This window comes from Odocoileus virginianus, chromosome 23 (genome assembly GCF_023699985.2).
Source record: "Odocoileus virginianus isolate 20LAN1187 ecotype Illinois chromosome 23, Ovbor_1.2, whole genome shotgun sequence".
NCBI classification, from domain to species: domain Eukaryota; kingdom Metazoa; phylum Chordata; class Mammalia; order Artiodactyla; family Cervidae; genus Odocoileus; species Odocoileus virginianus.
Genome location: NC_069696.1, coordinates 5,567,319 through 5,581,173, shown reverse-complemented (window position 1 = coordinate 5,581,173; position 13,855 = coordinate 5,567,319). Strand labels below are relative to the sequence as shown.

At 54.6% G+C, this 13,855-nt stretch overlaps 1 protein-coding gene across 14 annotated transcripts in view; it reads right to left on the bottom strand.

Annotated features, from left to right (window-relative positions):
* The window catches only part of CACNA1C (calcium voltage-gated channel subunit alpha1 C), a 388,445-nt gene that overhangs the window by 139,794 nt on the left and 234,796 nt on the right, over positions 1–13,855 (bottom strand). For all 14 annotated transcript variants that reach the window (XM_070453275.1, XM_070453261.1, XM_070453272.1 and 11 more), the window contains exons 4-5: positions 8,524–8,663; positions 4,804–4,943 (exon numbers count right to left, since the gene is read on the bottom strand). In XM_070453275.1, coding sequence (XP_070309376.1) covers positions 4,804–4,943; positions 8,524–8,663 — 280 coding nt within the window. The remainder of the gene's footprint in view (positions 1–4,803; positions 4,944–8,523; positions 8,664–13,855) is intronic.

The following is a 13,855-nucleotide window of genomic DNA, read 5'->3' as shown; positions in this document are numbered from 1 at the left end:
TCTTCAAGAGGAGGAAGGGCTGAAGACACTTTCAGATAATGAAAACTGAGATAATTTATCAGCAGCAGACCTCTTTCACAGAAATACCATAGACATGTCCTTCAGAGTGACGGGAAATGATACCAGAAGGAAATGCAGATCTACAGAAAGGATTAGACAGTCTCAGAAATGGTAAATAGGTGGGCAAATATAAAAGCTTTTACATTTTTACTTTTTCTCATAATTTACTTAAAAGACAACTTACTAAAGCAGGAAATATTAACACAGGGTGGGGGGTTTATAATGCTCATGTAAGTAGAAGATGAGATGGTTGGATGGCATCACCAATTAAATGGACACTAACTCGGGCAAACTTCAGGAGATAGTGAAGGATACGGAAGCCTGATGTATTGCAGTCCATGGGGCTGTGAAGAGTCAGACATGACTTGGCAACTGAACAAGAAGTAGAAAATGTATAAGGCTCACACAGGGGAGAGAGTTGTGTTAGTGAAAGTGTACTATGCTAAGGCTCTTACATTTGTGATTGTACATTTAACATGTATGAGTTTTATTGAATATAAATAATGCTTCAATAAAGTGGATTTTAAAAAGTTAAGTATGGAAGTATCCCCTTCCTTTCACTGGTCCCATTTGGAGCCTGAGTTCAGCAGACAGGGAGTTGGACTCGTAGAAATACCAGGAGCTAAAATTTGCTAATGCATCTTACACACTGACCACAATTCTAAATGCTTTGCAAGCCCTTGAGTATTTAATTCTCACAACCGCTCCTTGACATAAGTGCAATTTTAACCCCCATTATTGATCAATCAGGACGCAGAGGCACACAGCCTACAGGTGGTGGCTCCGGGGACTTGAGCCTAAGGAGTGGGACCTCAATGCCAGTATCCGTGGCCACTCATCATCTGGAGCTAGCCAGAGGGAACAGACCCGGTATCACAGGTGTTTGGGTTCATGTTCTTCAAATTGATCACTTCACAGGACACTGACTTCACTGTGTCTTCACCTCCGCTCCCCTCATTTTTCTTTCCAGCATTTATGGGTCACTTGTAAGTGTAAGTGGCCTTTACTATGACCATTATTTTAAATCAGGTGACAGTCACCTTACTGCTGGCTGTAATTTCAGGTTTGGGATTTCCACAGAAGGGCCAGGCATTAAAGAGAATCAATGACAGGGCTTCTGGACTTTAGGAAGCTCTGTCTCAGTGTGACTGACACCATCCACTGCAGTCCTGGGCACAAGGCCAGGGTTTGGGGAACTGCCCTGTCTGGACTGATGGCCGTCATGATGGGGGCCCACGAAGGTCATTCCCTGCCTGGGACTCAGGCTAGAATTAGTGATTCCAGAGAAGTTCCCAGCTCACTGCTATTCTCTGTCACTGAGGCACAGGACGATACTGCTCAGAATTTCAGGGCTGAGACAATTTAACCCTTTTATTTCCCAGGGCAAAACCTGCAGGTCAGAGGTTAAAGGGCAGGTCACACGGCTGACCAGACTCAGCTCCCTGGTGTCCGCACTGCAGGCCCTTAGTGCTCCTACTCTCCTGAGGCCCTCACGGAGAAGAGGACCACTTCTCAGCCCATGTGGCCAGGGCTCAGGGACCACTGAAAGGCAAATACACCAACACCTGAAGTATCGCTTGTGCCCGTCTCGAGAGCCAGGTGGGCAACCATGGCCAGTTATGTCTCCCCCAGTGGCAGAGGCCGGTTTGCTGTAGGGGATGACCCTGACCTTAAAAATGGCCTGAGTCCATCTCCATTCATGGCCCTGGGAGAAGCACTTGGGCTGCGTGTGCCTGCCTGTAAATTAGGGCTAAAGCCCTGTTTTCCTGGACCCCTGGGCCGGCCAACCCACCAATGAAGCTCTTGGAGGCCAAGATCCTGACTCAGACACCCAACTCTGCATTTAGCAGGTGGTAACCCGGACATTTGTCACCACCTGCGTTTTGTGTTCAAATCGAAAAGGGACATTTTCCTCCTGGGGGAGTCTGTGCATCTCAGTAAACAGGCTACATTTCTTGGTCCCTATAAATTTTTAAGCTTCTTCAGGTAGAGCATAAAAAGTCACGACTTCCCTGGTTTGGTCGCTTGTGTCACTGATAGTAACTTGTCCATCAGGCTCCACTGCAGCATGCCTGGAGCATAGTGGACAAGCTTCAGCTACACAGCATGTCTTGAGTGTCCTGATTTCTACACCCACAGCAAGACCCACCCCTGATCCTCCATCTCCTTGTGCACGTCTCCAGGGCCATAGTTATCCTACCTCTTCGTCCTGTGGTCCCAGATTCCCCTCCTTACCTACTCTTCAAGGCCTTTCCTCCTCCTCCAAGGAGTGCCACCTCCTCCAGGAAGCCTCTCCTGATCACTATCTGCACTCCCCAGAGTATGGAGTCCCCCAGAGCACACTGGTCACAGAACTCATCTGCTTTTTTTATTTGCACATCTCTATTTTTGCTCTACACCATGATTTCTATGAACATGTTTTCTTTGACACTTCAGTCTCTCTGAGAACACATTTAGTGTCTGAGTCACCTCTGTATCTGTTGTGAGGCTAGAAAAGTCCTCTATGAAGTAGGCACTTGGTGGGTTTTGTTGAACAAATTAATAAATGACTCATGGGCTTGTACCCTCACCACCATCTCTCACCCTCCGTATCCGTGATCCTGAGAGTCCATGGCATTTAATACATGTATGGACGCAGAGAGTAATGGTAACTTCTTGGGTGTGGGCTTTCAGGTCCCGCAAACCACCCAGTCAGCATATTTGCCGTAGAAAGAGCACCTGCGTGTTCAGCTGCACAGTGCACAGTTGCCACGAAGATCGAATAACACAGAAGAAAACACCCTTCAGAAACACTAAAGAAGGCGCCCGGGAAGGAAGGTCTTTAGCCCTGGTGTCATTTGTGGGTGTTAGGGTTCTGCCCCCACCATGTGGAGCCTGTGCTCGGCCACGAGGGGCCAGTCGCCCCACAAAGACTGACCTGGCGTTTTGTAGACAATAGTGGGTGACAAGAATATAGTAGTGAATGATACAAAACCTGGTTGTTCTCGTGAGGTGAGGGGTGTGAAGTAAATAAACCAGGGAAGAGGGTGGAGGGTGAAGCGGGGGAAGAAAGCAGAGATGGACGGAGGACACAGCAGTGGGACAGGCCCCTGAGAAGGTGCCGTTTCTGTGGACACCAAGGGGCTGAGGCCAGCCGGGGGGCATCCAGATGGAAGTCCTGCCATGCGAGTCCTGTGACAGACTCACTGTCACCCGTCTTCCCATTCCCTGAGCTTGGCCTATTGAGTGATGGCTGATCGACCATGAAAACCCCATAATTTCAGCTTTGCTAAAAGGTCTTGGGTCTCAGCCGTGAGGTACACTTTCCATTCCCAGTGCCAGTGGTTAAGGCCAGGCAGAGGAAATCTGCTTACCTGTGCTGTGTGACCACATCTACACTCCCTCTGAGTTAACAGAGGCCACCACTGCCCAGGGCCCCCGACTCCTGCCATCGCCCATCCAGGAAGTGCCCCTGCCCTGAGGCACCGTGCAGGCGTCAGAGAGTGCGGGGCATGTCTGGGCTTCCAGGGGCTTACAAGGTAACTGCAGAGGCAGGTACGAGGGTAAATTGTTGAAGACATTGGGCGTTACGTGCTTGGAACTCCTTACAGGAAGTCGTGCAGGTGGCGGGGAGAGCTGGTCTGAGTCACGAGCCTGGTCCCCCACTGTGGCCAGTTCAATTACTTTAGGGGATGTTCCCACCATTGTGTGCAGGTGCAGCAGGGGCTGGACAGGCTAATACAAGGTCCCCGTGTCCCCACAATTTTGCACCCAGGCAGGTTTCACCTGCCGAGCAGGACAACGTCACCAGGTTGGTGGCAATGCAGGTGTAAAGGTGGGGGGTGCAGAGTCCCCCCTGCCTTCCTGGCCTGGCCCCATCTCCAAAGCTAGTCTGGCTGCAGCCTGGTTTGGGGACCCCCTCTGCCTTGAGTTAGAGGCCAGAAGCTGAGTGGATTGTGATACATCCCAGCACCTACATCCTATCTTAGGTTCAGGGACCACCAGTGAACAAGGAGTGGAAGGACTTCTCAGAAAGTGGACTGAGCCTGCAGCAGGTTGGGCTGGGCTTTGCTGGAGTGGATGCTGGGAGCCCGACCTTCTGTGTGCAGGGCTGGGGGCTGCTCTGCAACGGGGTGGGGTGGGGGGTCCCTGCAGGATCGGGGATGGGGAGCTGACCCAGGCCCATCCCCTGATGGACAGTCTCTCCCACACCCATCTGCCCAACTCAGGCCAGCACCCTCCACCCTCAGGGAAAGCTAGCTCTCGCTTCGATAGGCGGCAGGTCCAAAAATAGGGCTTCTGAGGCTGGAGACACCCCACGTGACATGAAAGGAGGAGAGGTTGAGAGAGGTGGCAAAATGGGACTTTTTGAACATCCACTGATGCTTTTCTGATTGTTCTTTGAAAAAAAAATACAGACGGTAGAGATAATCCTGTCAGCTCTGTGCCCCGAGAGCCTGGGGGATTAGCTCTCTGCTTTTCTGCTGCAAATGTGTTTAAATTCCCAGCCCAGGGGGCCTGGGGTGGGGGCCGGGCTGTGCAGATGGCCACAGGCTCTTCTCTGTGCAGCTGTCTCAGCCAGGGGGCACGTGAGCAGGAGCCATGGTGGGTTTTAATGGACTCACATCACAGCTGGGGTCTTTACAGCAAAGGGACCCATTCAAGGAAACCCTCCATTTATAGGAAACCAGATTCCTTGGCAACTGAGGATGGGTGAGCAGGAACAGTGGAGAGGTCACATGGCTGAACGGATGAGCTACTTACTCGGGACCCCGGACACCAATCGCAGGGGCCGCAGCACGCGGAACGCCCTCAGCGCCTTCACGTCGAATCCAGCACCCTTCCCTCCCAGGGCGTTGGCCCCATCGGCTTTGGTCGCTTGCTCTAAGATTGCGCTGAAAAGCCTGGAATAGAAGGAGAGAGGGAACATCAGGACGTCCTGCTTGCCCGGCGGGGTTCCGACTTCTCCAGGGATGCCAGGCAGTGGGATTTGCAGGCGGTTCCAGTCAGGAAAGTCTAGGTGTGCTGGAGGGTTTGACTCTCATCAGATGACGGTACCTAAAGGCAGGTTCCCACTTGCCTGGAGAGGTCTGACCGAGGCCCTGGCAGCCTGGCGCCGGCATCAAGCTGGGCTTTCTGGCATCGGCCGCGTGGGCAGAGCGTCAGGCAGGCGGGGGCCGCTGCCAGGGCCTGTCCCTCCTCGATGCCCTCTGCCCCCCACGACGTCTAGGCTTGTGTGCCCGGGAACCACATTCCCTCCTGACAAGCCTCTGTCTGTGACCTGAACCTGGGCAGAAACAAAGGGTCCTACGGAAACTGATGCGGTGCCGCAGGTACAAGGATGGGAGACTGGCTTGGAAGCCGCAGGGCCCCCTGGGACCCTGGCAGCAGGTGTGTCTGGTGGACTGACAGGGACAAGGTTGACAGACACATGTTCAAGAGAGGGCGGTGAGACGGGGCAAGAGTGGCTTCCCTTCGGTCTGTCTTGTGCTTGGGGGCCCTGAGTAGGCTGCCTGCACAGCGGGGGCTGCAGCCAGAAGTTCTGACGAGTCGCCCGGACCAAGTCTGACATCCTTCCTTCTCTAGGGTTCCTTCACCCCAGCTTGGCAGCTGGATGGGGTTCCCCGTGTTAGCTGGCGATGCCTGTGATCCAGGCAGGGGTGGCCAGGGTTGGGGGGAGCCGGGTCCTTTCTCCACAGAGAAGTCTTCTTTCTACTGAAACTGAGGAAAACAGTCTGCATGTCTGTTGAACAACATCCCCAGTCTAAACCAGATTTGGTTCCTAGAATTTCCTGGAAGAAAGGAACACACTTATCGATGTACAAGATGTCCAAAAATATTATTCAGGGAGGGAATCGGAGACTGAACAGCCTTCCCCTTTGTCAACCCTGAAGGGGTAGAAAGTTTGGGACTGGGTCTGGAAGGTGTCCACTCACGGAGGCCGTGTGCTGCTCCTCATTCAGACACTGTGGAGGTGAAAACACTGCTTCGTGCTCCCCGCCATCCAGGACTGGGAGCACATGGGGATGCTTGTGGGGGGCTATCTCCAGGCGTTCCCCCCCCGGACTGTGCCTGTCAGTTCCTTAGCCCAACATTCGAGACTGGACAACAGTCTCTGGAGGGCCCGTGAGCTGAGAGGCAGGGCCCATACTGGAAGGGAGATGGAGACACAGTACAGACCCTTGAGGCTGGAGTAGACGGTCAGAGTGGGTGCATCTACTGAGGGCTCCAGGATGCCCAGTGGGGGCAGGGAGGGCTGCTGGGTGGGGCAGGGGGTGGGGAGGGCTCCTGGGTGGGAAGGGGTGGGGAGGGCTCCACAGGCACCTGGTAGGGATGGTGGGGAGTGTAGCTCACAGAGACTCTGAGGTTCAGCACCTGTGTCCCCACTGTTTCTAGGAGATGCTTCCACTTCCACTTCCAAAAGGAATGGGGCACGTGGGGGGTGGGCACATCCAGGTAAAGGATTGGGAAGGGGGGGAGCGGGGGGTGGGCATGGCAGAAGAGAGGTGATTGGGCCATGCCGTTCGTGGGAGGCGTGTGCCACATTTTGAGCTCGGAGGATGGGCCAAGATCGAGACTGGATGGAGAACCCTGAAGACTTAGCAACTCGGGGAGGAGAAACCAGGTCCCAAGTGTGTGATCAGTGGGAAAAAGCCAGAGGGCCTCGGTGGACCACAGGTGCGCCGGGGCTGGCGTTGTGGCCTCCGTGTTGTGAAGTCAGCTGGAGGCACATCTGCAAGGGTGCCAAGTCTGGACGCCTCTCTCCCTTCCTCAGTCTGACAGCCTGGCCTAGGCAGATGGGATTGGGATCTGGGCTGACCCGTGAGCCGTCCACTCTGCAGGAGGAGTGGAGTCCACACAAGCAGAGACGCAGCGGGGGCCCTGTCCGAGGTCTGCCCGTGTCTCCTGCCCCCACCCTGCGCACAGGTGAAGGCCGCGGATGGGGCAGAACGTGGCACAGACCAAGGCCAGTCCATCCTGCGGATGGGAGAAGACACAGCTCCTCTCCCTGGAGACCGCTCTCCTCTGCTGGCCCCAGAAGCACCATGTCTCAGTCCTGGGCCTTTCCCGCGAGTCTGTGAAAGGCTCCTAGGAGACTCAGGCCTCGAGGAAGACGCTGAATTGAAAAGGATGCAGATGCGTGAGGAACAACCGCCCTAAAGACCTTCGCCATGGTTTGCTGAGTCAGTTCAAGGCGCTCATCAGTCACTCTGTTCACCCAGTGTGAACAGGACCTCTTGTAGAGCTGTTTCCTCACCAGACGTCCACATGTGGCTAACAGCTCAGGAGCTTCCATGTCCCTCGTGTCTCCAGTGTCCCTTATGTTACTGCAAAATGTGTCACGCATCAGCCGGGCAAAAAGTACAGCGGTGAAAACTCTAACACCGCTCAGACACCTGCGAGAAGCCATCCAGACTCCCGGAGACAGGGTCTCGCTCCCACGTGGCCCTGACTTGCTTCGTCGCTTCCTGCAGGAGAGGCCAGATGCCCATGGGCTCCGAGCAGGGTGCTCTCTGGGGAAGCCATCAAGGCAGTGTCTGCCGGGGTTGGCTGGAATGGTCCCCTAGATAAGAGCCCATTGGCATGTGGACCTGACCCCAGAGGCTGTGGGGCTGGAGAGGGCATGAGTGCCAGGTGGGTTTGACGTAGCGCCAGGTCAGCCCCAAGGCGTGGGGACCCTGCCCTGCATGGATTGGACAAGTGGCAGGAGCTTGGTCAACCGTACCTGCATCTCCAGCAGCGCGTGCGGGCTTGTTTGTACCAACATTTGACAAAGACTCTTCCCCAAAGTTACTGATGCCCGACAAGGAGATCACAGCCCCGAGGTTTCCTGCAGATGCTGGCGCTGCTCTGCTTCTGAGTGTAGGTGGTGCCCGTCCTTCTCCTGCACTTCTCCCCTACTCTTCTCCCGAGAAGTGCGTCTGGTCCCATCCCCTGGCCCTTCCTAGTCCCGTTTTCCTCTCGCCCATCAGTCCCGGGCAGCCACTGAGTGAGGACCCTCAGTTGCAGGTAGGGGTCTCGGCTCCCGTGTGCCAGCCGCCCCTCCCTCACAGTGGCTGCAGGGTCACGTCCAGCCCAAACACACCTGCTCTGCCTCACCTCGGGGGGAGCCGTCCAGGAACATAGTCCAGGTGAGGCTGGAGATGGAATAAAAGACCTAAGACTGAGGCTTTTCCTTGGCTGCAGAGAGGACTCTGGGCTCCAGCAGAAACCCTCGATTCACCTGTGTGTGTGTGTGTGTATGTGTGTGTGTGTGTGTGTGTGTGTGTGTGTGCAGGTATGGGCGTGCAGGTGGGAGTAGCACCAGACTATTCCAGGTAACAGCTCCCCTCCCTTTGCAGAAAGTCTGAATCTAGAGGGATTTTAAATAGATCCTCTGGTCTAGCCTGAAGCCCAGGGCCCTTGTGACCAAATAAAAAAGACGCAGGTACGTGCGGAAGGGAAGTGGCCAAGGTGGCTGGCGGTGTGGGAGTTGGTACTCACCCGACAACCACGATGATAAAGTCTAGTAAGTTCCAGCCGTTGCGGAGGTAAGCGTTGGGGTGAAAGAGGAGTCCGTAGGCTATGACTTTTAAAAATGCTTCCACAGTAAAAATGATGAGAAAGAGATACTCCACCCGCTCCTAGGAAACACAAGTAAAGAGAGAAGGTCATCAGATGGGGGGGGGGGGGTCTGGAAAGTTCTGACCCCACATGTCCCCCAAGCCGGTAGAGAAGGGGCCCCTCTGTGGTCGGATCAGGGGGACGCTGGGAGGGACCCCTGCCACATCCCCAACCCCACAGTCTATTCCACAAGCACGCTCAGATCCACTAGTCTTCTAGTCTTAAAAGGCAGAAATTAGGGTGGTGGGAAAACTGCACACCTTTGAGAAATCTTAATCAATGAACACCTGCTTGAACTTCTCAGGAGAGAACTCAGGATGAGAGAGCTGAGGGCGGAGTTGGAAGTGCAGAGAAAGTGCCACAGTTCTGAGTCACAAACCCAGAAGCTACAGCCCAGCCTCCTGAAACCCAGAACTGGAGTCTGGGAACCTCCACTGGTCAGGAGACAGAGGCAGCTGCCCACGTGCTCCGACCTTTCCTTTAGAAAACAAAACTCTTTGTCCAAAGACCGAGACCAGGTCAGCAGGAGCCCCGGCGTTCCCAGGATGGGGTGAGCACTGGATGGGGGTGGGGTGCGGTGGTCCTCCCCCCTCTCCGCCCACTAAGAGAGCCCTGCTGTGGATGAGGCTCTGTTACAGGAGTCTACACTTGGTTTGGCTCCAGCCGACTCAGGGCTGATTCACCGTCTCCTTCCACTCTCCGCCCCAGCAGCTGCTCTCCAGCGTGGAGCTGTCGTGACCCCACCGGGCAGAGGCTGCCCGTGGCCTTCACACATGGATGCTTGCTCTACAGGAGCCTTGGCCTCCGGGAGTCATCTGCTCAGACCTCAGACCCACTGCTCCTCCTTGTGGGTCAGGAGGAGCTCATTGAAGACCCCCAGGTCCCACCCACACTGTGGATGGGGCATCCCGGGAGGATACACCATCTGCAGCCCACCCAGCTGGTGAATTGCTGGCTCACCACAACCCCACCCCTTCAAGCACATCTTCCCCATCCCCGAGACACTGAGCCAGTGGTGGCCTTCCGAGCCCAGTTCAGGGTTTGGAGATGCAAAGTTAAAAAGGGCAGAACCCTGGGCCCCATCCAGACAGACTGGAGGAGATCTGGCCGTGGGATCTGACCCAGTCTCCTCAGCACGTGGGCCACTGGTCCTCAACTCCAGGTGCCCCAGAGGCTTCTGGGAAAGGTCTCAAATGTGCGCTTCCAGGTGCCAAGGCCAGGAGACCCCTTCTGGATTCAAGACCAAGCTGCTCGTGTCAGATGCATGCGGGGCGGGCTCAGAGGGGAGTTGGGCTCATGGGGCAGCTGGACAAGTAGGTCCTGGAGAGTTTGTTGTCAGAGGAGAGCTGGGGCTTGGCTCCACCCACTGAAGACAGCATCGGCCTGAGACAGCGCGTCCACGTCATGGAAACTGTCTCCAGGCAGGAGTGACGGCGTCCTGTGTACAACCACGGGGTCTGAGAGACAAAGGAACTCAGAGATGATCCGAGCTACCTTGCTGCTGGAGAGACTGGGACACTGAGAAGGTGAGGCCTGGGAGGCACACGCCTGGGACCCAGGACCTGCTGGACTTCCTGACCCAAGGCCCGAGGTCCATTCATCTCTCTGCCTCCCTGGTCTCGCTTATCCTCTAAGACACAAGCGGGACAAGACCGCTCAGGTTTAAGGGTCTGAGCCAGAGCTGAATAGGGCCTAGAAGTCAGGAAGATGGGTCTGGAAAAGAACCCAGGGAAGAGGCAGGTGCCAGACGCCAAGAAGATCAGGCAGAGTGATCTGTGTGGTGGGTGAGAGTGTGTGAATGTGTGTGTGAGTGTGTCAGTGTGCATGTGGCACTGCTCTTGTGAGCAGCGATGTGTTCCCCCTGACGTTAGAGGTATGAGAGTCCTTACAGAATTCATTCCAACCCCCTCTTCAAAACCAAAAAACAAACAAGAAAGCGTAAGCAAGTGAAACAGCTTGGTCATCCTTTCAAAACACCATATGTTGCCATAGAAACATCCGGGGGTGGAGAGCGGCATGGCTGAGGAAGCTGATGCCTTGGCGCCTCTGGGCCTGTGAGTTCACAACTCCTTGTGGCCTCCTCAGGCCTGAGTCCTGGGGATCACTGTGCCCTGAGGCTATGCTGAGGTTCAGCAGGGACCCCCTGTTTCTTTGATCTCCAGAACTGGATGAAATATGTGCAGACCCACTAAAAACAAGCACAGAGCCCTGAGTATCCACCTGTGATGCTGAGAATGTGCCCCAGCCTATGCAGGGTGCGCGGGGGCTTCCTGACCTGTGCCGAGGGAGTCCAGGTACCCAGGAAAGGCTGACATCCCAAGTGGGGGAAGCAGGAGGGCTTGGTCCCCTCCCACAGCTGTGGAGCCCACCAGGGAAGCGATGCCTGGACCCAGTCCTCCTGGCACTGCTTCCTCAGCTGTGAGGGTCTGGGGCTGAGGGTGGGGGGAGCCAGGGGATTAGCTCCCAGCTCCTGTTCTCCCCATCTGGATGGGGAAATAGCTCCCTAAACATTGTATTCACTGTCCCTGCATTATGCTGCTGCTCTGACTTGTGGATATAAACCCTATGGTAGGTGGGACAATGAATGCTGGGGCCGCAGAGACCCTGGATGCAAGCCGCCTCTACCTGCTGGCCTGTCTGCCCCCACCCCCCAACCGACTCCAGCAGACACCACTCAGCCATCACTGTGAACTCACCTGCTGACCCACATCACGACCTCAGCATCCTTTTCAACACAACGACCATCTATCCATTGGTGCCAACTTACAACCTGTCCCCTCCCTGCTGGATGCACAGAGTGGCCATACAGTTTACCATCCAAACAAGGGCAGTTTTGAGAGTGAAAGAGAGCCTGTGACTAATTCATGGGGACACAGTGTATGGGGGTTACCCCAGACGAGTTAGAGGCTGTGGTCACCCCAATCCTACCCTAGTGAGGCTCCCAAAGCACCCACCCACTCCTTGTAGGTAAACCCACCTGAGACAGCTTGAGAGCGTCTTCCTACAGGATGGCCTGGGGAGGGGGGGTGGATGGGGGGACTTGGGGAAGGAGAGGGGGTCTTGGTGAGGAAGGACAAAGCCTGTCTGGTCACAGACTTGTCTGCAGTGCCATCACCACTGGGTTGTTCCCCTCCCCCGCCCTGTGGTCCCTGACACCACCCCCCTGTTCTGGTAGCACCAGCCCATCACCTTCCCATGAAAGCCCGTGTCTGCTCCAGCACCCCACCTCTGCCTCACAGAGAATAATCGTTTCTACAGTAGTTTAATGAGTCAGTTACGAACGCATTTGGGTGTCTTATGGAGGCAGAATCACCTTGTTTACTCCTTGGTAATTAAATCAGCTACATTTCATTTCTGTTTGGGGAGATTTATGGGCATTTTCTGTTTCTAGGTGGCAAAATTGAAAAATGAGTCTAATTACTGATGGATTTCCCCCAAGAAGAGAAGCAGAGAGTAGTATTTCACTCACTGCCAAGTTCACTGCGTCTTAGCACAAGGATGGAGGATGATGGGAAGGCTAGGGACCATCCAAGACAAGTGAGCAGAGGAGGACGGCAGTGCAGACAGGGAGGGGGGCCCTCTCTTCTAATGGCCAGGACTTGGCCAATAGCTGCTCTGGTTGGGCCACAGAAACCTGACCGGTCCTCTCAGACAACCCCCTTTCCTAAGTGGAACCCCATTCGTCTCTCAATAAACCAGTTGCGACTATGGGCTTTTTAGAGGCTGTGACACTTCAGGTGGAAAGGTCTGACCAGGTATGCCCTCTCAGTTGCTTTGTGACTTTAGCCAAGTAAGTCTTTTATTCTGTGCCTTCACATGTTCTCATTTATGAAGCAGAGTTTTCAAGTTACCGAATTGCTGGGTTGATTGAAAATATTAAAAATATTGCCATCATTATATGTTTTATAAACATGTATAAGTTCCCTGAAAAGGGTTTTGCCCAGCTTTACATTTTCTGGCCTTTGAGTTGGGAGGATGAGAAAAGTAATATGGGCATTTTATTTAAAGGCAATAGGGACTCCCTAGGGGTCCAGGGGCTAAGACTCGGTGCTCCCAGTGCAAGGGGCCTGGGTTCAATCCCTGGTCAGGAACTAGAATCCACATGCTGCAACTAAGACCTGGTGGGGTCAAATAAAAAACTAAATGTTAATATTTGATAAAGGCAATGTAAGTGTCTTCTAGGAATTTAAACTCCGTCACCAGATACAGTTTACATTTTTGGCTACTGGGCCATTTTTAGTCTAATTCAGGATCTGGCTGAAATGAGAGTGTTTCCTACACTTTGGTAGCAGAGGGGACCGAGGTCTGAGGGCATGCGCCTCGCTCCGGAGCTGCTCAGAGTCCCCTACCCTCACATCCCATCCTCACAATGACTGTCCGAAACGGTGTATTTTCTGCAGGTGAGGAGGCCCTGGGGCTCAGCGGATCCAGGCCGGGGGTCTTGCTCTGAGTTCCATGGAAGTCTGGCTCTGCTTGGCGCCCCCAGCAGAGGCTTGATGGGGAGCAGGCCATGTCCACCTGCCAGACCTCGTGTGTTCTCAAGAAGCAGTAACCTTGCTCTGCGTTTATGGGCCACACCAAGGGCCTTGGCTGTCAGGCTCCACAGTGACCCTCTCCTCCATGTGGCCCAGCCCACACCCACCTCAGTGCTGAGACCTCAACTAGGTTGAGAGGCCTCTGTTCGGAGGGGCATGCTGCTTCTCTGGGCCTCAGTTTTCTAATCTGTGAAATGAACACCACTTCCTTCCTCTGCCGGGCTATGAGAATTCATAGAGAGTTCAGTGTCTGGTGCATACGTGTTTCCCAGGAGTCCATAGACCACAAGGGGTTCCAGGGTGGGGTCAGGGGTAAGGTGTCCCTCAGGTCGGTGACCTCAGAGCAGCTACCTCTGTAGCTGGTGTAGCCAGATGGTCACCCTAGCTTTCTGGGGAGCCTCCAGGCCCAAATAACTGCAGTGGGTGCCTGGAGCATCCATACCCCTCACTCCACAGGGCCTTTTCAAGGAGATGAGATTTTTAACTTAATCAGGACCCTCTGCTCCATGGGAGGGTGATCCACTAGCAGGGGTCAGCATCTCTGATTAGCAGCAGCAACTGCCTGAACTCCTTGATGCCGAGTCACAGGTCACCAGAGGATGGGGGTAGGGGAATGAGCCTGGGTCCTGGCTTTGAAGGCTGGGCCGAGGCCACCTGCGCTGACCTCTTGGGGAACC